Raw genomic sequence first — 23,541 nt, 5'->3', positions numbered from 1 at the left:
CAACCAACCAACCGAACAAACAAAACAACGTGAGACAGATAGCTCACCAACATTTGTAGAAGCTGATTGACATGCCACATTTTAACTATGACATTTAGCAAGAAGAATATATTTCAATGACTAATTTTGGCAAGGAACAAAATAGATGTTGACTACAATGAGTATGGGCTGAGACAGGCTTAATAGGTTTTCTCTGGATGAATAGAGTGTGTGTGTGTGTGTATACTGGACACTCATTGAATCACTCACATTGACTGGTACCTCTCTATCTGTATTTATATATCTATTTCAGTTAATTTATTATTATTGTGTGTATATGTTCATATGTGTGTGTATAACTGTGAAGACCAGAGGTTCATGCTAAATATCTTTTCTCATTTACTCTCCACTTTATTTTTTGAGTAGTCTCTTTCTGATTTTTGGGCTAATTGACTTGGCTAGACTGGCTGGCCGGCGTGCCCAGGAACCTGCTAGTCTCTACTTCCCCACACTGAGACTGTAGCTGTGCTCCACTGTGCCTGGCTTCTTACCTAGGTGCTAAGGAGTGAACGTAGATCCTCATGTTTGCCTGGTGAGGCTTTACCAACTAAGCCGCTCTCCAGCATTATTATTATTTGGTGTTTTGAGACAAGGTCTCTCTGTGTATCCTTGGTTGTCCTGGACTTGCTTTGTAGGCCAGTCTGGCCTCGAAGTATTATTATCATTATTATTTTAAAGATTTTTTTATTAATTATTTATACAGTTTTCTGCCTGCATGTGTGCCAGAAGGCCAGAAGAGGACACCAGATCCCACTGTAGATGTTTGTGAGCCACCATATTGTTACTGGGAATTGAACTCAGGACCTTTGGAAGACCAGCCAGTGCTCTTAACTTCTGGGCCATCTCTCTAGCTCCCCAAAGTATTATTTCATAAATATGTTGAATCCATAAATGTGGGTTCCTTGGGTCCAAATCACAGCATAAAAATGTTCTTTATATGACTGCTGTGGCTTTAGAGAGGAGGGAAGGGAGGTGAGGGTCCTGCAGGGACAGGAAGGGGAGGGCGACAGGGTTCAGCAGGGGTCCTTTAAGGAGGCTCATGAAAGGGAAGGGATTTGTCACTTGACATGGAAAAACTTGTAAAAACACGTGCTCGTGATCCCGAGTCACCAGTTTGGACACATTTGCACTAGTGCCCACTGCCTCTGTTTCCGGTCCTCACCATCTCTGGTGGTGGATTCTAGACCAGAGGCCAGACCCTCCTACCCTGGTTATGGTGCCGGGTGACTGTGTTCTCTCAGAATGACAGATGGTAGCTGCAAGCAATGTTTTTAAAAGTTTCCACATCAAGAACAATGAATAGCGTCTTGAGGAGTCTGTTTCCTGATGTATTCATGCACCGCCCTTACACCCAGCATACATTTCCTTTCACATCTCATATGTAGACAGATACGAACCTCCTTCAGATATCACAGCCACTGCCGGAGTTTATAGAATGGACATTTAATATACTGTCGTCATCCAGAACTTTAAAGTACCAAGTCTGTACTATTAGTTTTGAGTAGCACTTATGAATTGCTTGAAAATATACATTCAGTCTGTCTCACTGTATGTTAAGTTGCATGTATTTCAATATTATGCTCTGAATGTGAAGGTTAACAGTGTTAATCCACCAGGATATAATGTATAAAGAGCAATACAGAAAATAGCACACTTGCCTCAATTAGCTACTGTGCATCGAAATACATTAGAAAGACATTCATTAGTTTATTATTTCCTTTCAGAAGCTGGCCTCGATTCTTACTGCTGAGGCACTGGGCCAGATGCTGAGGAAAAGAACTAGAATAAGGCACCAGAATAAGGCAGCTCTCCCCTGCTCTTACGGAAGCTTACAGAGACCTAGAGGTTTGCAAGACTCCTTATAACTGTGAGCTTCAGTGATCTTTTAGTGCAAAGTGGAGCAGATGCTTTTTGCATTGAGTGTTAGTTTAGTTGTCTTTGCGAATGCTTCTTTTTTTTCATAATATGCAGCTTCATTCACAAACACTGGGTACACGGTACAGTCTCCATCCAGTGGGATAACCTTTCCATCAAGAGACACAAATACAGGATCTCCAGGGTGCAACGGTTTCCAGTCTTGATCCTCCCAGGAAACATCAAAATACATAAATTACATTTGGCTTTTTCTCTTGTTTTTAATTTTTTCTGTCAGATTGTAGATAACTAATATTGTCGACTAAACAAGGCATTCTCTATTAGAAAGAGACACAAAAGGGATGCCCTGAGAAGCATGTGAACCCTCTAACACCAATGCTTCCAACTATAGGCACCAAGAACACCTCAGGCTTCGCTGTGCTTGCCAAGCATTGGGAGTTGGCTAAGATGGTTCTCTAGGCCTGGGCAGAGCCTGGGACCTTTCTCAGCAGCAGCAGCAGCAGCAGCAGCAGCATCTGGAAGTCTGTTAGAAAAGTAGAGTTTCGCCCCCTGCTGAGGCCTATTGAACACCAATCTTCCTGTGAATAAACTGCCAGGGATTGAGAAGAGCTGCCCACAGTACTTTTTCTCAGTCCTGCTTGCACTTCAGAATCACCTGGGCAGCTAACATGCTCTTGTCCCTGTGAGAGGAGCTAGCCTTATCTCAGAAACACAAAACCGTTCTCTGGATCTCAGGGAGCACAGGCTTAGTAGCTATTCCGATTTTTTACGGAGAAAACAAACCCGTGAATCTGCTTTGTAGAAGCTGTGTGCGCATGCGTGCACGTGCAGGCTGCCGAGAACTTAGCTCAGAGTACTGTACATGCTAGCTCTACCACTGAGCTACAGTTCAAGCTTTCTTTTTTTTAAACATTTGCTCCAGCTGGCCCGAACTCATCTTGTGGCCGAGGAAGGCTTTTTAATTTGCGCTCCCCCTGGCTTAGGCTCCCCATGTAGTTGGAATTCCAGGCTTATGCCACCAGACCTGGCTCCAGCCGCTCCTTATGGTCTAGCAATTCTAACAATCTCTCCTGACTTTTGGGACCCGACAGGGATCCAGTTGGTTACTGCCCTCAGCCAGTCTTCTCAGCCTCTCCAGGATTACTTTTGAAGTTTTGAAGGATATCACTGGTGAAAATACACTTGAGCAGTCCTGTGTCTGAGGCTGGTGTGGCACTGTCAGCTGGCCTGTATTTCCTGAACTTACCACACTCTGTCTTTGAAAACAGCTGCTCATGGCTCCTTTTGGTTTCTACTCAGCACCCGTGAAGCTACAGGCAGGATGTGCTCTATAGGTCTGAATTTGTGGGCTTTATGAGGCTGACTAGAGTCATTAAAGTAGCGATTTGAATTGGGTCAGTGGTTTTCAAACATGAATACTCAGGCAATAATGTCGATTGTCTGAGATTCTTGGCCCTGTATTTAGAAGGCTCTCCTTTATGAAGGGACTGGAGGGGAGAGAATCTGGGGAGAAGAGAGGTGGGAGGAAGCTGGGAGGAGTGGAGGGAGGGGAAACTGTTGTTGGGACGTTTTGTGTGAGAGAAGCATCTATTCTCAATAAAAAAGAAAGCTCTGTAGGTAACGTGTACCCGAGGTTTAAAGGCCTTATACAGATGGCCTTCCAGGTCTTCTTCACCTCTAGGCTTCCAGGTTCTACCCTGGGGAGTGGGTGTTGTAGCTTTTGGACCTTTCTTCTTCCCTGCCTTTCCTTCAACCTCCACAGACTTCAGCCTCCTAAGTACCCTGGGAGCTCCTTCACTCTGTCATTATTGATTAAATCAGGCAAGGTGTGGCACTGGGATTCCAAGGAGTGTCAGAGGGTCATGGCAGGAATGTCCCAGAAAAACAAGTCCAGGAAGGGGTCAGCGGTGTGGCCAGCTGCAAAGGTCATTAGCTGGAGGCCTGTCATCATAGCTGTGTATCTATGGGACACTTCTGGTTTTTCCTTTCCCTTTTGTCACTCTCTCCTTCTCTCCTCCTAGCTTCTCTCTTTTGGAGATAAACTTTCCTATTAGTCTAGGTTGGGCTCAAATCTTGCTGCATCAGCCTCCCAAGTGCTGGGATTACTAGCATGTACCGCAATGCCATTCTCTCTCTCTCTCTCTTTTAACCTTAAGATTTTAATAGGAAGTATCTGATTTTGTGAGTTGTACTCACAGATTTATGAAAGAATAGAAACTTTTGTACACATTTCATATTAAATACCACAAATAATAGTTTTCCTTTAAATATATGTTCCTGGAGGTGAGGGTGAGACTGGTAGGATAGGAGGGAGGAGGCTTCAATCAGGCTGTAGAGTGATTAAATAAATAACTTAATGAAAAACTATGGGAAGGGGGAAAGAGTGTAAGGGCTCAGGAATTAAAAGCTAGATTGAGGTGTGGAAACACTCTACTGTAATGCCAACCTCGTCAGGCTGAGTGAGATAGGAGGAGCATGACTTTGAGCCAGCCTAGGTGGGCCACAGTGGGAAACATGGTCAAAAAAATACAAGGCAAAAACAAACAAAAAAACAAAATGTATATACTTTTCCTCACCCATTGCACATGGGTAGGATTTTTCTGTTCCAGAAGTCTTCTTTGGACGCTTCTCTCCCCTCCTTATGAGGTTACAACATCTTGTTAGTGTCATTTCTAAAGAGTATGTCGGACCTTCAGTGTTTCCAGACTATCAGTGCATGAGACCATAGGCCACACTAACAGATGTCCCCTAGAGCTAGCACACGCTGTATGTAGTGAGTGCTGACAGGAGGCTTGGTCCCTCCCTGCCACAGTTTGGGATGGGTAGTCTCTCCCATGGTCCAGGTGTTAGAGGCTCAGTCCCTAGACCAGTGCTGTTAGGAAAAGATGTGGGTCTTAAGAAGTGTCTCCTTGTGAGAATCTCTTAGGTACTGAGGTCCTGTCCTGCAGTCACTGTATGTCTTTGCTTGTGCAATTAATTTACTTATCACACGCTCCTGCCACAGCTCCGAAGTACTGTGGCTACTCTTGGACTGGAACCTCCAGAATGCTGAGCAGAAATAAGGCTTTTCTCTTTATTAGTTGTGTTGTTTAGTTCATTATAGTAATGGAAAGCAGACTGATGCACAATACTTATTTACTAATAAATAAGCTCATGTGCATAAGCTCATGCTGTGTGAATGGTCAAGTTATACCCCAAAGTAGGATACTATTATCTCCACTTTTACTTTACTTTTCTTTCTTCTTTTTGAGACAGGGTTTCTCTGTGTAATAGAGCCATGGCTGTCCTGGACTCGCTTTGTAGACCAGGTTGGTGCCTAACTCACAGAGATCTGCCTGCCTTTGCCTTTGAGTGCTGGAATTACAGGCATGAGCCACCATGCTCAGCTATTTTCAATATTTCAAAGAAACAAATGTTACCTGCAGATTAGGATGGATAACAGCAGCAACGTCTCCATTTTCATTTCTTGGATAATCAACTTTCTCCATTATTTTATAGACTTCAATAGCACAGGGAGGAAATTCCTTTCCTATGGAAAGAAATGAGATGCGTGCTAAAAAGAGATGTCCTAGATAAAGGGGGAGGGGGAGCTGACACGTTGCAGAAGGAAGAACAACAAGAAGGGAAGAGGGCAGCAAGTCAAGGATGGAGGCTCATAAACACTGAGAAGCCAAACACGCTCCCGTCAGTACACTTCCCAGAAATTTGTGATAGACAGAGGCAAACACAGAAGATACACATATCAGTGTTTGCTAGAACACTCAGGACTGCTGGGCCCTCTTCTCCTGGTTTTCCTAGCTGTGTGTTCTTGAGCAACATGCTGGCCATCTGCAGGCTCAGGTTCATTATCTGTCAAGTGAAAGTTTGGATAAATTTATGGCAGAAGCCAGATAGCTTGCTGGTTGGTTTTGTGAAGAAACACAGTCACGAAATGTCAGAAGAAAGAGCTCTGCCATAAATTTATAATATGACTAAGACACCATGTCTTCCATCAGGGTTGTGGCCTTCCACTGGGATGTATCATTTCTTAACACACTATGGTTTCACACTTGGTATTTGAGGACCTGCTGTGCATATGTTCTGACCTTTCTACCAGACAGTATAGATCTGTCCTCAGATGAAGGTAGTGAGAACTGATTTTTCAGTTTTCATGACCTTTTTAAGGTGGAAGGACTCCCAAGTACCGAAGCTCCTGTGAGCACCCACAGTGCACATCTGAGGCTAAGGGACACTTCTTGCCACAGCCTGAGATGCCCACAGTCACATCATCAGCACTGCACATTCCTCCACACAGCCAAACGGAATTATTTACATAGGCTGTGTCCGAGACTTTTAAAGTTTTTAAGTTTTAAAAAAGTTTTAAAGTTTAAAGTTTTTTTTAATTTAAAGCAAATTGTCCTATAATTGTTGTACTTCTTAGTACAGTTTTAGATTTATTACATGAGCAGAGGTCCAGAAGATCTACCCACCCACCTCTTCACCAGTTACCACCCAGCTGTTAATTACAGACATAACATAAACATATTGTTGCTAACTGTAACTAAAAATTAGCCTGGCTTAGCCCTTTTCTCAGCAATCTCGATTATAGCTTAGTGTGTTTTATTCTAAGCTTTTCATATATATATATATATATATATATATATATATATATATATATATATATGCTTTTCATAATTTCTATGTGTATATGAAGACACACACACACATACAATGGGATAATTATTTTAAAGACAAAGTTGCACTGTGTAGCCCAGGTTGGTCTTTAATTCATTTACCTTATGCTTCAGCCTTTCTAGAACTTAGATTACAGATATGCACCATCAGACTTAGCTTACTACTATTACTTTTAAAGTCAATTTGTTTACTGTATGCCTTGGTCTGTTGCTTGCTTGCTAGTGTCTGTGTGTGTGTGTGTGTGTGTGTGTGTGTGTGTGTGTGTGTGTGTGTGGCTGTGTGCCCCCACATGCATGTGAAAGTTACAGCAGGATGGTGAGTGTTGTCCTTTGTCACTTTCTACTTTATTGCTTTGAGACAGGTTCTCTCGCAAAGCTGGAAGCTTGGTATTTTGGCTAGGCTGGCTAGCCAGTGAGATCTCAGCATTCAGTGGTCCCTGCCCCACAATGCTGAGGTTACAGGCATGGTCAGCCATGCCTAGCTTTTTATGTGGGTGTTAAAGATTCAAGCTCAGGTCCTCTTGCCTGCAGATCAAATGTTGATACCTGCTGAGCCATCTTACTTTTTCAAAATTAACAGCTTCCTTTTTAAAAATTAACTTTTTGGAAGAGTGTCCAATTTTAGTTTATTGAATTCTTCACAGCTGTTGAACAGTTGGGTCATTTCCATTGTTTTACTGTTGGAGACAAAGCTGCAATAGTCAGTCCTTATGTAGCACACTAGATATGCGTGTGATCGCTCTTCTTTATGATATGGAGTTGCTGGGTCATGTGATGTGTGCATGTTAAGAAGGACATGCTAGAGATGTAGAGCAGGCTCAGTGGGTAAGAGCACTTGCTCAGCACACATGAAGACTTGGATCCTAGAACTCAAGTAAAAAGCCATGTGGCCATGTGTCCCTGTAACCCAGAGCACTGAAGGCACTGCCAGCCTAGCTGCAGGTTCAGAGAGAGCTCCTGTCCTACAGGGATGAAGCAGAGGGTGTTTGAGCAGGACACTAAAGTACACAGTAACGTACTCATGCTCATATACCATAGGCCATGCTCCTTTCCCCATACAAACAACAGATAAGCAAAATAATATATATATATATAATGGAATATGAAAAAGAATATAAAACAAAAATAAAATTATCCTCTAAAGGGTCTTTACCAAAAGTAAAGCAGAAAGTAATGAGCATATTTTCTTTTTCTACACTTTGCCAAAATTTAATATCAGAAATGTTATCAGATTTGAATATTTTCTTAATCTAATAAGTGAAAAGTCTGTCACTTGAATTTGTACTCCTTTGCTTACTCATGATGCCGAGCATCTTATGTTTATTGGACACTTGAACTCCCTAGTCTTTTCTATGTTTTAGCTAGCATATATTTGCCATACACAGTGATGGGCTTTGTTTTAAAATGCATAAGTAATATATTTTGATCATATTGACCCTCCATTCTTCTCCCATGTCCCTTTCCCACTCCTGTCCATCTCTTCCTGCTTCTCAGTTAGATCTTTCTCCTTTTGTGTCTTTCTTCTAATACACTGAGTTTCGTTAGGGTTGCTTACAGGAGCCTGGTGAGGGGTAATTTACAGGCGCATGGACAATTTACAAGTGGCTATCCTACTGGAGAAAATGTCTCTCCTCCACAATATCCATTACCGTCTAGATCCTCACAGCAGGGTGGGCCTCATCTGTCTTTGCTGTTTAAAATAGAAATTACTGGGGAAAGGGAAATTAGTTTATTTGAGAGCTTTATTTGACAGTTGTCTTTCTTGAATGAGCCTATTGGTCTTTCCCTGAGAAATCGTTGAAGTAAAAAGCAATCTTCAGAAAGCATTTAGGAACTGACTGTGGCACACAATTTCCCAACCCTTAGGAAACTGAGGCAGGAGGACTGAGAGTTTGAGGCTGACCTGGGCTATGTAGTAAGACTTTGGAAACAGAAAGGAGCGGTAGGAAGAGACAGAGAGAGCTAGACAAGATCATAGATGTGACAAACATGGCCTAGATTCTCATTACTATTTCAGTGTTAAGTGGGTAAGTTCTACACAGAGACACCCACTCACGGTTAAGCCGTGTATGCAAACACAAGGAAACAACTGCCACCCACCACTCACCTTTATTGAAATGGTGTATAAAGTCAAGAGCATGTTTAATCATTCTTCTCATTTGGTCCAAAATATCAGCTCTCAGAACACCTTGAGGCTGAGGACCAACTTCTATACCTATGTACGGAAGGAGACACAGTCATTTTTACACACATAGTAGAATATGTTGAAAAATTAAACATTTAAAATATAAAGATCTAGAATCCCAGTGTTATGACTGTTTAATCTCATTAAAAATAATAGAGACAAGGACAGAGTAAATACAGAACACAGAAACCTACAAAGCTGTGCTGAAGTAAGAAGTCAGGGTCACCTCTTTCTTTTATATTTCCTTCGGTATTGTCAAAACATTAAAAACTTATTACCTAGTGAAAGATGTAGCACAAATGAAGCTGGCAAGTAACAGGTGGTCGCAAAGATAAATTGTCACAGACTTTCTAGTTACTTTAGCAGCAAGAAGTGTGCTTGTGCAATCAAAAGTCTAGCTAACTAAGCTTCGGGCTTAGTCACATGGCCTTTTAGCAACACTCTTGCCACTATTTCCATCTTACTGGTAAGATGGTGCAATGTTCTTTGTCTTCTATAAAATTATCTTCATTTCTTCTATCCCCCAAAGCTTGTGCCTACACTATCACGTCTTTCCAGTGGCTGCTTAGGCATCCATCCTCACCCCACACAATAATCTTTCCCTAAATCCCTCATCTAGCCCCTTCTGTCCACTTCCCACAGAATCACTCCTTCAGCCACCCTCTTCTCCATTCTTTAAACTATTTGCAAATTGTAATACCGCATACCCCATTCCATCCCATCCAACTCGTAGATTCCTTCGCCTCATCTTATTTTCACTTATTTCACTATTTCCAAATCTATTAAAATTTACTGTATTTTTTATTATCTACACATAAAAATTTTGTGCTTGGTTTTCTTATACATACAAACAGACCTTTCTTTACATATGTGATATCAGGGGTGTTGGTCTATGCAAAAATAATTTGTACAATGGTGCAAAAATATGTTTCTGGATATGTTTGTGCATTATGGGAGAAACTGTCCACCTCAAATTAATCTTTCTTCAATCTAACAGAACCAATATTTTGGTTGGGTATCCACAGTTCAGGGTAAAAGTACTTTGTTTTCAGCTCAAGAGTAGGTGTGGAATAGCTTAAGATGCTTATAGTAATTCTACCACTCCAGTGACTGAAGAGTCCCAAGTAAAGGATGTGTAGGGGAGACCTGAGATTCTATGTAATGAAATATTGTTATATGATATTTAGAACTACAGTGGATATCTTGTAACCACTGTACAGACACAGTCAAGATTGTGAAACAGAAAAATAAGAGAAGACTGGGCCCTCATGATGTTGACTGTTATAATTTATATTATTATTAAATGACTGTTTCATTTGATTATGTTATTTGACCACTCATTCCTTTTGGTTAAACCTCTGAGAGCTAACAAAGTAAGATGCTTTAATAGAATTTTAATTGTAATGTTCAGGTTATCTGCAGGACAAAGTCTTCTATATAGTCTTTGGGGAAAATCGAAGTGTGGCATGGTGGATCTATCTGACAGCCTGCCTGTCTGCCTGCCTGCCTGTCTATCCATTTTGAAGTATTAAAATATGAGGCAAGAACTCTATTACTCAGGCCACACTTTGGTTTATTTAGACTATGTAATATTGGATATTTAGCTTATATTATGTATGCTTATTTGGGTATAGTACTCTAACTATAATAATTAATTATTTTAGCCATGTAACAAAAAAATCAATTTGAATAGTCAGAACTATTTTTTGTTTTGTTTTTCGAGACAGGGTTTCTCTGTGTAGACTTGACTATCCAGGACTTTCTTTGTAGATCAGTCTGTCCTCAAACTCATAGAGATGTGTCTTCCTCTGCCTCCCTGAGTCCTGGGGTTACAGGCGTGTGCCACAGTACCTGGCGTCAGAGCTATTTTTGAAAAATTTCATTTGCTTATATTATATGTCAACTCTTTCAAATTACTGTTGGTTAAAACATCTGAGATCTAACAGATTTAAGTTGTATTAACAACTTTATTTACAGTGTGGTGTACAGATAATTTGTGTATGATTAGTTCTCTTAGCAGGCTTCCCAGGAAAGAGAATGGAGCTGCCCTAGGCAGTTCACCACTACAGATAATTATCTGCTTACAGCCTCATCTTCTCACTAGACACTGAGCTCTGGGAGGTAAGACTATGTGTCTTCTTCACGGCTACATCCTAAGGACCTAGCACAGTATTGTGCTCTAATACAGATTCATATGGAATATGCACATTCTGGCAATAACCATGGGGAAGGTCGGAGAAGCATCCATAGAACGTTCTGTTCCACTGAGTTTTGGGAATGAGGAGAATGTCAGACTAACTGGAAAGTCTGAATGTTACAGCAAAGGAAATAATACAAATAAATCCAGAGTTCTGCTCAGAGAAAGCCAGGAAATTAGGTATGGTTATGACTTGTCTACAGTTAATCTGCTTACCAGATAGTTATAAGATTAACTAAGTTATGCTCTTTATGTTTCAGTTAAGCTGTACTTTCTTTACCTGAGGCAGCAGGAAGTATGACTTACCAACAGGATACTTGGCAATGGAACGAGTGGTTGCATATTTGAGGAAAGGATGCTCAATGAGGTAAACATAGCAGGGTAATGGAGCCAAGGAAGTCTGAACAGAATTGAAAACATCTTTCTTAGTATGCAAAGAATGTTTTGTTCTCTTGGCTGCTACCGAGTCAATAGTCCCTTCAATATGCTTTACTTCATAGTTTAACATTAGCTACACAGCCTTGTAAAATGTTCTCTAAAGCTTAATGCTATAGCTTTGAAAACATACAAATGAATTACATATAAATCAAATTATATTAGCTTTTATTTGGCAATGAAACAAATTATATGGGCAAAATGTACACAAAATAATAACCCAGTGTACAAACCAAAAATAGGAAACAAATATTTCTTCTGAACACATTTGGCTACTTTTGCTTTTATCTTTGTTTGCTCTTACTATTTAGCAGAGTATTGGTCTTAGTTCTTAAATTCTTTTACTACCCGTGGTCCAGATCTCTACAGATATTGGGTTACCCAACTTCTGTTTTTTTCTATTTGAGACAGAGTCTTACTATGTAGCCCTGGCTTGCCTTGAACTTACTATGTAGACTAAATTTATCTCTCACACACAAAGATCCTCCTGCCTCTGCCTCCTGGGTTCTGGGATTAAAAGTCTGTGCCACCACACCTGGACTAGCCTCTAGGCTTTCATAACTAACTATAAGCTATATGGTTTCACATAGTGAGAATTTTTAGTTTCTTTAGAAACACAGAAATGCCAACAGAGTCCATGTCAGAGACAGAGCCCCTGCTCCCCTTACCAAGGACCGACATGGAGACTGAGCTGCCTGTCAAGCTACATCTGAGCAGGGGGTCTAGATCCTCTCCATGCATGGTCCTTGGTTGATGCATCAGTCTCCACAGGATCCCTCACTCCCACCCCTGGATCCAGATTTGTTGGCACTGTTGGTCGTCTTGTGGAGCTCTTGTCTCCTCCAGGTCCTTCTACCCCTCCCACCCCCCACTCTTCCACAAGACTCCCTACACTCAGCCCAAAGTTTGGCCGTGAGTCTCAGCATCTGCTTCAGTCCCCTGGTGGGTGGAGTCTTTCCGAGGGCATCTATGGTAGCCCCGGTCCTGTTCCCTCTCTTCAACCACGTCCAGTGTCTATTCTATTTGCCCATCTGAATGAAAACTAAGCATCCTCCCTAGGGTGCTCCTTGTTGTTTAGCTTCCTTAGGTCTGTGGATTGTAGTATGGTTATCCTGTATTATATTGCTAATATCTGCTTATATGTGAGTACATACCATGCTTGTCTTTCTGGGTCTGGGTTGCCTCACTCAGAATGATCTTTTCCAGATTCATCTATTTGCCTGCAAATTTCATGTTGCCATTGTTTTAAATATCTGAGTGGTACTTCATTGTGTAGATGCACCACAGTTTCTTTATCCATTCTTCAGTTGAGAGACATATGGGTTGGTTTCAGTTTCTGGCTATTAAGAATAAAGCTGCTAGGAACATAAAGTCTCTATGAACATAGTTGAGCAAGTGTCTTTGTTATATGGTGGAGTATCTTTTGGGTATATGCCCAGGAGTGGTACAGCTGGTTCTTGAGTTAGAGCTGTCCCAAATTTCTAAGAAAGTGCCAGATTGATTTCCAAAATGGTTGTACAAGTTTGCACTCTCACCAGCAATGGAGGAGGGTTCCCCTTTCTCCACAACCTTGCCAGCATGTGCTGTCACTTGAGTTTTTAATCTTAGCATTTTGATGGGTGTAAGATGGAATCTCAGAGTCATTTTGATTTGCATTTTCCTGATGACTAATGACACTGAGTATTTTTTAAAGTGCTTCTTGGCCATTTGATATTCCTCTGTTTAGCTCTGTACCCCATTTTTAAATTGGATTATTTAGTTTGCTGGTGTTGTTGACTGCTATTTGAGCATTTCCTCCTGGTGGGAACAGCCTTGCCAGACCACAGAAGAGGAGGATGCAGCCAGTCCTGATGAGACTTGATAGGCTGGGGTCAGTTGGTAGGGGAAGAAGGTTCCCCTGTTCTGGGGACTAGGCCAGGGAAGCGGGGGGTGGGGTGGGTGGGAGGGGAGCGGAGGCTGGAATTGTGATGAGACAAGGGGGGGCCAACAATTGGGATGTAAAGTGAATAAATTAAAAAAATTAAATTAAAAAACAGAAATGTTATGGGAGTATGTTTTTGTTTGAATCTCGGGTGTGGAATATGCTGCTTCAGATTGTCCACAGCAGCTGGATGATTTGCCAGGTGCTCTAGCAGGGGCATGATTTTGCCAGCTGAAAATAGTTTACATTTGGAATTCTGGGGACTCTTCAGAGAGTCTATAAATGCCAGCACCCCAAGAGAGGCAGTGGTTGCCACCTGCCCCACTGCTGCCAGCCATTGCCCTTGTTGCTGTTGCTGGTTGTTGTTTGCTCCTGTTGCTGTTTGCTGGATTGCTGGTTGGAGATATCCTATGACTAAGATTAAAATTTCCCCAAGGAACACGATGACCCTCATTAGTAGAAAGAAGTCTGGAGATACTGATGCTCCCTTTGTCTTGTAACCTTCTCTCCACCTAGTGTTTGCAAGTTGGAAGGGATAGGGGTGATGTAGGAAGGTAAGAAAAAGAACACAATAAAGTAGCCAAAAGTTCATGTATGGTAACTAAAGCACTCCAACTTTCTCTTCAATGAAAAAGGGAGAGCTGCATTGTGGTCTTCCACCAGAATCACTAAGTAGTTACTGTCAAAACTCAAGGGAAATGAAAAACAGCTAACCTTAACTATAAGTTACAAAAACGAATGAGGCAATTTATTATCCCAGCATCCTTGGTTCTAAATGCTTCTTATTGGCAGCTGCCATCTGTCTGGTGATATTATTCAGATCTCTTTGTTCCTGAGTTGTTGTGTCTCCCATCTTGGGCCCATTCCATCATTTTTGTCTTTTCCAGGGACCCCATGAGCCACACTTTTGGAGCCTCTGCTGAAGTGAGTGCCTGGGTCTCCCACCATTTCTCTGCTGTCTCCACAGATCTTGGTCATGGAGCCAAGCCCAGTGCCACTGCAGAGGCACAGGTGTCATGCTGCAGAAGCAGCTCGTGTGTAGAACCAGCTCTCATCATAGGCGTAAGCCCTTGATGTCTGGCCAGCTTGATTGTGTCCATTATCTTGGGAGCTTTAGGCTTCCTGATTTTTGAGGAAGGCTGCCAAAGCTCTGAAGATCTCCTGCTGTTTAAAATCTTTTACAGTAACTCCAGGCATCCTGTGGCCACCATGGAGCCAGCCAGTGGCTAGAGGCTACATCTTAAGCTAAGTGCTTTGTCTACTCTAACTCATTGAAGGCTTTTAGCCTCCACATGGAGTTAAGTGTTATTATGCCATTTAACAAAATAAGGAAAGCAAAGTTTTGGGAGATGACTCTTATCCAAGGTTAATGAATGAGAAAGTCAAGATTTGAACTCAGGTTTTCCCAGCTGTCTGCATCAAATTCTTTCTATTAAGTCATACAAGCTCCCAGGAAGAAAGAATATTTATTATATAGAAATAAACATATAATTCAGTGTTTGTGATTTGGTTGTTATTCTAGCAAATTTTTCTCTAGTTGTAGACATTGGATGGTGGAAGTTTTCATTCTGCATATTTCTGAGCCTCATGTTGAAGCTGAGTATAAGTAATGCTCAGCATTCAACTGCATTTCCAGTGAGCGCAAGGATGCTCCTGGCTGCCAAGGCTGGAGTCTTGATGCACTCATGAAACACACACTGAAGAGCATAAGTGTGTCAGTGCATAGAAACCTAATGGGGCCAAGGGCAAGATGCTAGGAAGCCAAGTCTCTTTATCCTAGAACTCTAGTCAACACTGAGTGATCTCTAAATGATCTTCCTCTGCAATTGAGATGCTTCAACTGCACCATTTAAATTTTGATATTAATTTTACTTGGTTTTACCAAATATTGCATGTTTGGTGGCCATCTGAATAAAATTTATAACTTTGTAAATTCAGGTATCACAGGTGTTTTATTATTTTACTCATTGTGTTTATTTTACTTTCTTCTCTTTGTCACCACTGTCTCTGTATAGTGTCATCCAGCCTCTCATTTGGCTATGGAAAGCAATCCATTTCTCTTTGTCCTGTCTTCCCGATATCTTTCAATAACGTAAAAGTAATGATCCTAAGATAACACAACAACACTGAGATTACCTTAATATAGTGAAACATCTGGATCAAAAAGTCATTCCTGGAATCTTCAAGAATAAGAGTGCAGCCCATGTTAGAAGTAGTGTTATGAAGGTCAAAAACGACATCGTAGCAATCATCACTATTTTTTGGGCCAAATAAGTAATTTATTTCTTGAGCCCTTCTCACTTCATATGGCAAATCCTCAGACATCTGTTTGCTGTAGAAAGAAAAGGATTAGCAATGTATATGGCTATGAAAACAAAAATAGACAACAGAAACAGTACACAAAGAACCAGCTATAAACCTTGTATATTAAAAATCCAAGAGAGAGGCCTGGTGGTGGTGGTGCACACCTCTGTTCCCAGCACTGGGGAGTCAGAGGCAGACAGATCTCTGAAGGACAGCCAGAGCCACACACAGAAAAACCCTGTCTCAAGAAAAAATCTGCAAGGGTCGTGACAACCTATCTGAAACTCTGCAAATGAACAAGGATACTTTTGTCCAGCTGATTTCACAGGCCCAGCGCTGCAGTGGTGGGCTTATAAAATGGTAGGTTTGCTTATGTGGCTGGCAGCAGGCAGGCTTTGCAAACAGAATTTGCCATGTGACTTTAATCTTGAATACATATGGCCTTTACTTCTGTAAGCACTTGGGGTTCCCGTGCAGTGCTGATTTCCTTTGGGGCAAGGCCATCGCCCCACCACTGTGTTCCAGTGCAAAGAGGGCCTCAAACTCAGGTGTGTGTGTCTGTACTGGGCATTTGAAACTGAAAACTTGGAGCAGCTAGTGAATCAGAAACATATTTATATGCATTTTTTGTACAAATTCTCTTCAACAAGGGTTGATCAGTGATCACTATACTCTCAGGTAGGTCTCTGCCCATCCTCTCCTTACCACTGACAATCTTACAATTGTTACTTTTTTTTAAAAAAACAGTGCTAAAGATTGAACCCTGGGCCTCAACTAGCTAGTTAAGGGTCTTCACTGAACTACAGTCCCGAGACGCCCTCCTTGTTCTTTTGAATTTCGAGACTCTCTTGCTAATTTTCTCAGGCTAGCTTTGAATTTGTTCTGTGGCCCAGGATGGAGGACTGCCCTTGTCCCAGCCTTCTAAGCAGATGGAATTACAGGCCCTGGGCTGTCTGAACAAAATGTACTCTTTCACAGATGCAAGAATTCATGAAGTTTTTTTTTTTTTTCATTACTTTACTCATTGTTTTTATTCTTTCCCTTGCTGCCTCTCCTTTTCTTCTCCCGTCACCACTGCCTGCACCCAAGTAAAGCACTTCATCAGCCTCTCAGTTTCTATGGAATAGAACCATGAGAGTGTTTTATACATGATAATGACTTAAATCTATGCTTCTCTATTAAGTCTCTCAATGACACAATTTTTAAAACATAACTCCATATATTTCTATTACCTGGCTATTTTTAAGGAATTTATACCAGAGCCTTTACTGCCTGAAAATCATATCTGCAATCAAGAAGGTGCATAAGCCATTTTGTGACTATGAAGCAAAGAAAAAAAAATATGGAAGAAAAAAGTGCAAGATAGAGAAGCTCAAGCATGGGTGACATCAGGTAGCTACTGCACCGGCCCGGGACCACCTTACGTTTGGACACAGTTTACACACAAAAAACCCTTTTTGTTAAGATTGCCGTTCTTGAGTTTCTATTTGCAATCAAAACACCAGTCTTAATGTGAATGCAACACACGCGTGCACACATTCCACAGACCTTTACATTAGTTCACGAGGTCACTCCAGAACCTGTTTATTTCCATTTGGGTAAATGGCACCATTACCCACTCAGATGCTCAGAGTCAAGGGCTTAAGTTTGGAAGATAGTGGGCACTCCGAATCCCCACGCTTGGGTCTGGTCACCACTGGAAGAGTTCCACAGCAGCAGACCTTGCCCAGGACATGTACAGCCGCACTGCTACAACTGCTGTGCTGCCACAGTAGGTTGTTTAGGTCCATTCTGGACAGGCGATTTGAAGTAGACTTCCAAGAGTGGAATGGCAGAAGATTTCTAGGCTCGGGTCAGTCTTGCGGCTGCCACATGAAGAACACACGGGGGCAAGATGGTGTGGGTAGAGCCTCTAGATCCTGCCCACCTGCAGAGGAAGGCTAGCTTTGTGGAGCTGCTAGTTTTGTGGAGCTTTTTAAATATATTTATAGTACAGAGAGAAGTCAGGGCTTTTCCATGCTGAGCAAGCACTCTCCCATCTGAGACACATCCTCAGCCCACTTCATTTTATTTATTTATTTTTATCTTATTATTTATTTATTTAATTTATTTTAAGGCAGGATCTTGACAAGTTGCCCAGGCTGGCCTTGCCCTGCCTCGGCTTCCAGTGCAGCTGAGATTACAGACCTGTGCTAGAAGGCCGGCTGCTCTGTGGAATTCTTGTAAAGAGTGTGTGGGAGGAGTTACCACACCAGACAAGGGGGCTGGAGAACAGAGAAGGCTCTAAAGTTGCTTCTGAAAGGGATTTTCGGTGACACTGTTGAAATATGGAATCTAGGAAAAGGCAACATGGGAGGGGTTTGTTGATTTATTTATCTCATAATTTTTACAACTATCATGAGACAGGGCTATCTAGCCTCTGAAGAGTAAAGACTAAGAAACAGAAGGTGAACCCAACTTAAAGTGTCACAGTCACTGAGAGGCCATTCTGGGCTATTCCCAGGAAGAAAACTCACCCCAGTCTACTTCAGAGTTACCTGAGAGGTTGATATGTAGGTTAAAAGATTCATTCTTCAATAAATATTACTTTTAATATATTAGTTAGATAATAGCTATTTTAGGTAAATAAACATTGATTGTCCTGTTGTAACCTCAATCACGAAGATAAAGTATTTCTGAAATTTAAATTATGCCAGTAAAATTATTTGGCATATAAAATACCACTTGGACAACAAATATTTTGTAAAGGCAAAATTTGTTTTATTTACATTTCTTTTGTTCTGTAGTAAGACTGGACCCAAGAATTCTCTTTACTCAACCTAGCATGTATCAGCAAGCAGGTGCACAGTCTGCTTACACAGGCCTATACTCCCAGCCTCTTGACAGCGTGAGGCAGAGGATCAAAAGTTCAGAGCGAGCTCAAAGCCAACCTGGTTAGTTTAGTAAGACCTTGTCTCAGAATAAAAATTAAAAGAGTTTAGATATGTGCATGAAAATAACCTCACCTAGCCTAGTACATTAAAACCAGAAAGCGGGCTCAAGAAGCTATCAGCTGCTCCCCCGTGCCTTATGCCTTAGCTAGCAGCCTACTAACCACCTGGGGTAAAAATTATTGCGTACTCAGCTTTTACATCCGCAACACCTAGCAGATGTTTAACAATATTTTTAACTTAAATTAAAAAAAAAAAGATGCTAACTAAGAAAACACCTAGAGGCATTGACAATAACAAATACTATGATTTGGACTAAGGTAAAAATGACTTTTTATTACCGACCTAGAGTGGTGACTACACACACTAGCTGTGATCCAAATCCAGAAGGGCCTGAGGAAGTGTCTCCAGCCCTCATTTCCTCAGTGATGATAAGCCACTACTAGAGATAAGCATGTCTACCCCCAGACCACAGACAGACCTGATGCTCTCTGGATGCCTACTCACGCTTTCAGTCAACAAATACTAGTCAAAATGCCATCATTTTCTCAGCTAGAACTTTATCAAACACATCTACAAAGAAGCAGAGTGCTGAGTTTCCCACAAAACGGTATAATGACCAAACAGCAATTTATTTTTACTTTCTGAGAGTAATTTAGATTTTTATATGTTACCCCAAGACAAATTTAATACAGAGGATTATTAAATTTGCGTCTTTCAAGTCACAAATAAAGATCTTTCTTATTTGTCACCATATACTGGATGGCATACAAATCAGAGAAGATTTAGAAGGGCCTGGTGCTCTTCTAGTTTCTGAGTTTACAACAGAGCACATGGGTGCCCACAATGCAGTGTGATTAAAAGTGAAAGTGATCTTATTCGGCAGACGCTCTACGTGTGGATGAGACCACTTGGGAGGAGCATTTACATGTTCACTCTCCCAATGACGACCACGTTCCACCCAAATACGCTCTCATAGAACATAGAACACAGTCTTACCTAAGATTTTCAAGGTTAAAAACACGATTCAGGTCACAGTCAATGTATCTGGTACATTTCTCCACTGCTCTTGGGTTGGTAATGAATGGTTTCACCTCCAGCCCTTCTCTGTGAATTTCAGCACCATTCTTTAGCCAGTGAGTAACAAGAAACACTCCAGTCAATTCATTTCCATGAGTCCCTCCAAAGATAGCAATCTTTTTAATAGGTTCTTCAGCAACACAAGAGGTCATTTTACCAAATAGTCTGGTCTGATTTCTGCAATTTAGAAGAAAGGAGGTCAAAGGACTCAACTTCTCAGAAAAGTTTCCAAGTTTAGATCTGAGTGAGAAGTGCAAAAGTACAGAACTCTCTTGAGTACTTAACAATTGTTTCTGTCACAACTTCTGTGCCTGTTTATTCTATGGACACTCCCTTCTGCAGCCCCTCCCTTTACCATATTTGGATTAAAATATGCAAGGATCAACTAGAGAGGCAGCTGTTAACTTCTAACCCCCTCGGATGGTCAGCAGATATAAGTACAATTGTATTTTCATTGCCTGCTATAAAAATTCTGTTTTCATTTCAGAATGATTACTTATAAAATAATACCACATTAAGCCCAATCCTCTCAAATATAACAAGGTGGTTTATTCAATGTTTATGTTTCCACTGACATTTAAAACCATTTCTGAAGTGAGTAAGGCACTTTTCAAAATCTGAAGGCATTTGAGTCTCTTTTTAAAAACAGCCAAGCTCAGACCTCTTCTTGAAAAGAAGGTCCTTTCTTTCAGCATGCAGAGGCACAAGAGCACAGTCACTGGCAGGTGGCACAGGGGGCAGAGTGCAGCGGGCAACAATCTTGCTTTCTACCCTGAGGAGAGAGCCAACTACTAAAGGTTGTCCTCTGACCTCCATATGTGTGTCTGTTCTCTCTCTTACACACACAAATAATGAATGAAATAAATTATTTTTAAAAAGTGACTTATCTTGCAACATAATACACACAAAACAACATATATGCATATATTACACATATAATAATACATTTATTTTAACCATATCATACAAGTTATGCAGACATGATCTTATTTCCTGGCATCAAAGACTCTCTTCTGGAATGTGTTGTTCTAAACGAGGTCTTATTAGGGGAACTTATCCAGAATCAGATGATTACATAGCTTTGGAGAAATAATTCTGAGCCAAATCTTACTTGAGTTCATGTTCAATTATCCAGAAAGCTAAGAATGTTAAAGTACAGGAAGTATTACATTAGCAACACTAGGTTGTTTGGTAAGGACAATAAAGCAATTATTATACAGGGCAGGTTAATCTATGTTTCCCTACAGCCATTTGCTTTTTTTTATTCATAAATTTACTTTATAAGATATAATGGGTTAGACAGACATCCTCATTGCAAGAGTAAAGGAAAGAAACAATAAGCAGCCCTATTAAGCTTCCACAGTTACATAAAGAAAGCTAGGCCCGGGAACCATGTTTTTTCATTAAGGCTACTGTTTGCCACAGGACAACAGGCTATCTTATTTTTGGACTCTTCTGAACTTCTAATTTTTCTCTTTCTGTGTTCACACAAACAGCTAACACACTGTAGAATCACAACACACACAAACAATACATGATGGAAATATAAAATGTTTCATAATATTTAATAAGCCATAGTCTCAGTTCTTTTTTTAAAAAAGAGATTATAATGCAGAAATAATACGACGTCAAATCTGCTTACACATCGGAATACTGCTTAAGACAAAATTCCTGTAGCCTTTGATTTTCTCTCTGCCTCAGCATACATAAACACTTCATGATGATGACAATCAGGTGAACGCAAAGAGAGGACAGTTCTTTTGCTCCTGTGGTTCTAATGAGCCGTGGTGAATTATTAGCACTTTGCTGTGTTTTTCCTCTCCTGCTGATCTGTGGTTTGTTCTGTCCTTTGCCCTAGTCGCTCTGGAAATGCTGCTTCAGTAACTTACTGGAGGCAGGCAGCAGTGACTCGAACTTTGAGGCTAGTTTTATGGCATTTTAACAGGTCAGCATTTTCAAGCACACTTTCACATTTTCCAAGTTTCTGTTCTGGTCCAAATGAGTAACTTCCTGGGCCATTAGTGAGTGGCAGCAGTTCCTCTACTTACCTTGCTTATTGTGTGTGGTTTGTCTCCCGCAGGAAGCTTTTTTAGAAAGCGAAAGCATTTTCTTAGAACTGGAGCAGCACAGGCTTTCACGCTCTTACATCAAGTTAACTTCCAAGAGAGTTTTAACTCCCGGCTTCCCAAAATACCAACTCAGCTTCCCACAGCACCTGGCAAGAACTACCTACTTTTATCATTTATTTCCTGAGAATTCAGAAAATTGATAGCACATTGAGTAAAATCCTTCCCACCTGTCATCACCTATCGACTAATATTTAAAATACTTAAAAAAGTGTTACTTCCAGCACTACAAATTTGTCTTGTTTTGTTAACAGGTCTTGCCAGCAAAGGCTGGCTTCAAATTCTTTATGAAGCCTTGAACGTGTCAGCCTCCTGCCTTAGCCTCCTGACTGGTGAGATAACTAATTTTTTTTAAACAAAATTATGTAGTTTAAAACAAAGGAATAGCTATGTTTGACTTTATAGTATGGCTAGCCAATAGACCAGGGCCATAAATTACATAGGAGGAATTAATTTAAGCAGAGGCTATTTCTGAGAAGATGTTCTAATTTGCTTTCTGTTGCTGTGATGGAGTACTTTGGCCAAAAGCAAACTTAGGGGAAGAAAGTGACTTCTGGGTCACAACCTGTCTTTTCGGGAAGCCAGGGCAAGAATTTAAGCAGGAACTTGAAGCAGAACCCATGGAGGAATGCTTGCTGCCCCACTCTGCCTCTGCTAAACTAGCTATCTTATGAAGCCCAGATCTCCCCACCTAGGGATGGATGGTACAATCATGGTCAGCTGGCATCTCCTGAATCAATTACCAATAAACAGTTTTTCTCAGACTTGGCCACAGGCCAGTCAAGTCTGGGTACTTCCTCAGCTGAGAGTCCTTTACCTGATTCTCAGCTGTGCCAGGTTGATAGCTGAAACTAGCTAGGACATATGATGAAGAAGATTTCCTGTCTCATGTTTTAAAGAAGATGCCTAATAGATAATGTGGTTGTTCAGGAGTCAGGCAATCAAACTAGTCTCACAGCTTCAATTCCATCCTTTCTCTGTGACCCCATTGCTGTCATCTATCTTAATGACATTCTAGGTGGAGATAAATGACAACCAGAACAAAAAGGGAGTAGATAGAGTATTTGTGTTTATGAACTGTTGGCAAATATTTCATATTCATGTTTAGATTATTTTTCTTTCTTTCCTCCCCCCCTTTTTTTGTGCTGGGGATCCAACCCAGGGTTCCATAATTCTAGGCAATCTCTCTGCCACTGAGCCATACTCCATTGCTTGTCCCTTTTAAGAATGAGAAAAATTTGGGCGGGGTATTATGACTTATACACATTTATGTCTGTATATCTCAAGTTGAACTCCACTTCCTTAAAGATTACTATACTCATGTCTTAGGTAGGTATTCTATCTGGAATCATGATGAATAAGTTTTTATTTTTCAGACATTTTGTTGAAGTCATTTTCCAAATTGAAAATAATCCTATTCAAAATTTATTTCTTAAACTGCCATCCAAGGTCTGCCATAATTTAGCAACCTACTATCTAAGAGCACTCTCATTTACTGACAAAGAAACATGTTTTCATTTTCTTGTAGCTGTCACATTTGTGGATAGCCTCCCTCCATAACAGCCTTTCCTGTTCTCCCCTTCACCTGTGTTACATAGCCAGAAGACAGGGCAATAAGAGGATACAGTCTTTGAGCTCAGACGTTCTGTTCAGAGAATTTCCTGGAACCAGCCATCTCAGGAACAAGTCCCATTTCGCTGGCAGGGTCAAAACTGAGTTAATGTTCCCAGGCCCGGAACTCAACTCCTAGTCTGCCTCCTTCAGGTGTTTCCTGTT

The 23,541-nt window shown here is 41.0% G+C and overlaps 1 protein-coding gene and 1 pseudogene across 3 annotated transcripts; both read right to left on the bottom strand.

Annotated features, from left to right (window-relative positions):
• Positions 1–1,466: 1,466 nt before the first annotated feature.
• Positions 1,467–21,740, bottom strand: Aspa (aspartoacylase). 3 transcript variants are annotated; one of them, XM_055597352.1, is made up of 7 exons: positions 21,688–21,740; positions 19,559–19,816; positions 15,462–15,657; positions 11,276–11,369; positions 8,695–8,802; positions 5,334–5,443; positions 1,467–2,122 (listed from the first exon to the last, which is right to left on the bottom strand). In XM_055597352.1, the coding sequence occupies exons 2-7, from the start codon at positions 19,789–19,791 to the stop codon at positions 1,925–1,927; spliced, it is 939 nt and encodes a 312-aa protein (XP_055453327.1). In that variant the 5' UTR covers positions 19,792–19,816; positions 21,688–21,740; the 3' UTR covers positions 1,467–1,924. The 3 variants fall into 3 exon arrangements, with proteins under 3 accessions (XP_055453327.1, XP_055453325.1, XP_055453326.1); XM_055597350.1 differs by lacking the exon at positions 21,688–21,740 and adding an exon at positions 21,282–21,416; XM_055597351.1 differs by lacking the exon at positions 21,688–21,740 and adding an exon at positions 21,282–21,419 and having other exon boundaries at positions 1,939–2,115.
• LOC129669152 (40S ribosomal protein S19-like) lies at positions 14,045–14,522 on the bottom strand (annotated as a pseudogene).
• Positions 21,741–23,541: the final 1,801 nt, after the last annotated feature.

Source organism: Psammomys obesus, unplaced genomic scaffold (genome assembly GCF_907164565.1).
Source record: "Psammomys obesus unplaced genomic scaffold, mPsaObe1.curated_primary_1811, whole genome shotgun sequence".
Classification (NCBI taxonomy): domain Eukaryota; kingdom Metazoa; phylum Chordata; class Mammalia; order Rodentia; family Muridae; genus Psammomys; species Psammomys obesus.
This window is presented reverse-complemented; position numbering and strand designations above follow the sequence as displayed.

Bases quoted from the DNA above. Each gene is read 5' to 3' on its own strand.
- Aspa (XM_055597350.1), bottom strand. From the start codon at position 21,358: ATGAAGTGTTTATGTATGCTGAGGCAGAGAGAAAATCAAAGGCTACAG. The intron at 8,803-11,275 runs GTAAGTCATACT...TTCCGTACATAG, and splicing joins CATTGCCAAGTATCCTGTTG to GTATAGAAGTTGGTCCTCAG. The intron at 5,444-8,694 runs GTGAGTGGTGGG...TTCTTTCCATAG, and splicing joins TATACACCATTTCAATAAAG to GAAAGGAATTTCCTCCCTGT.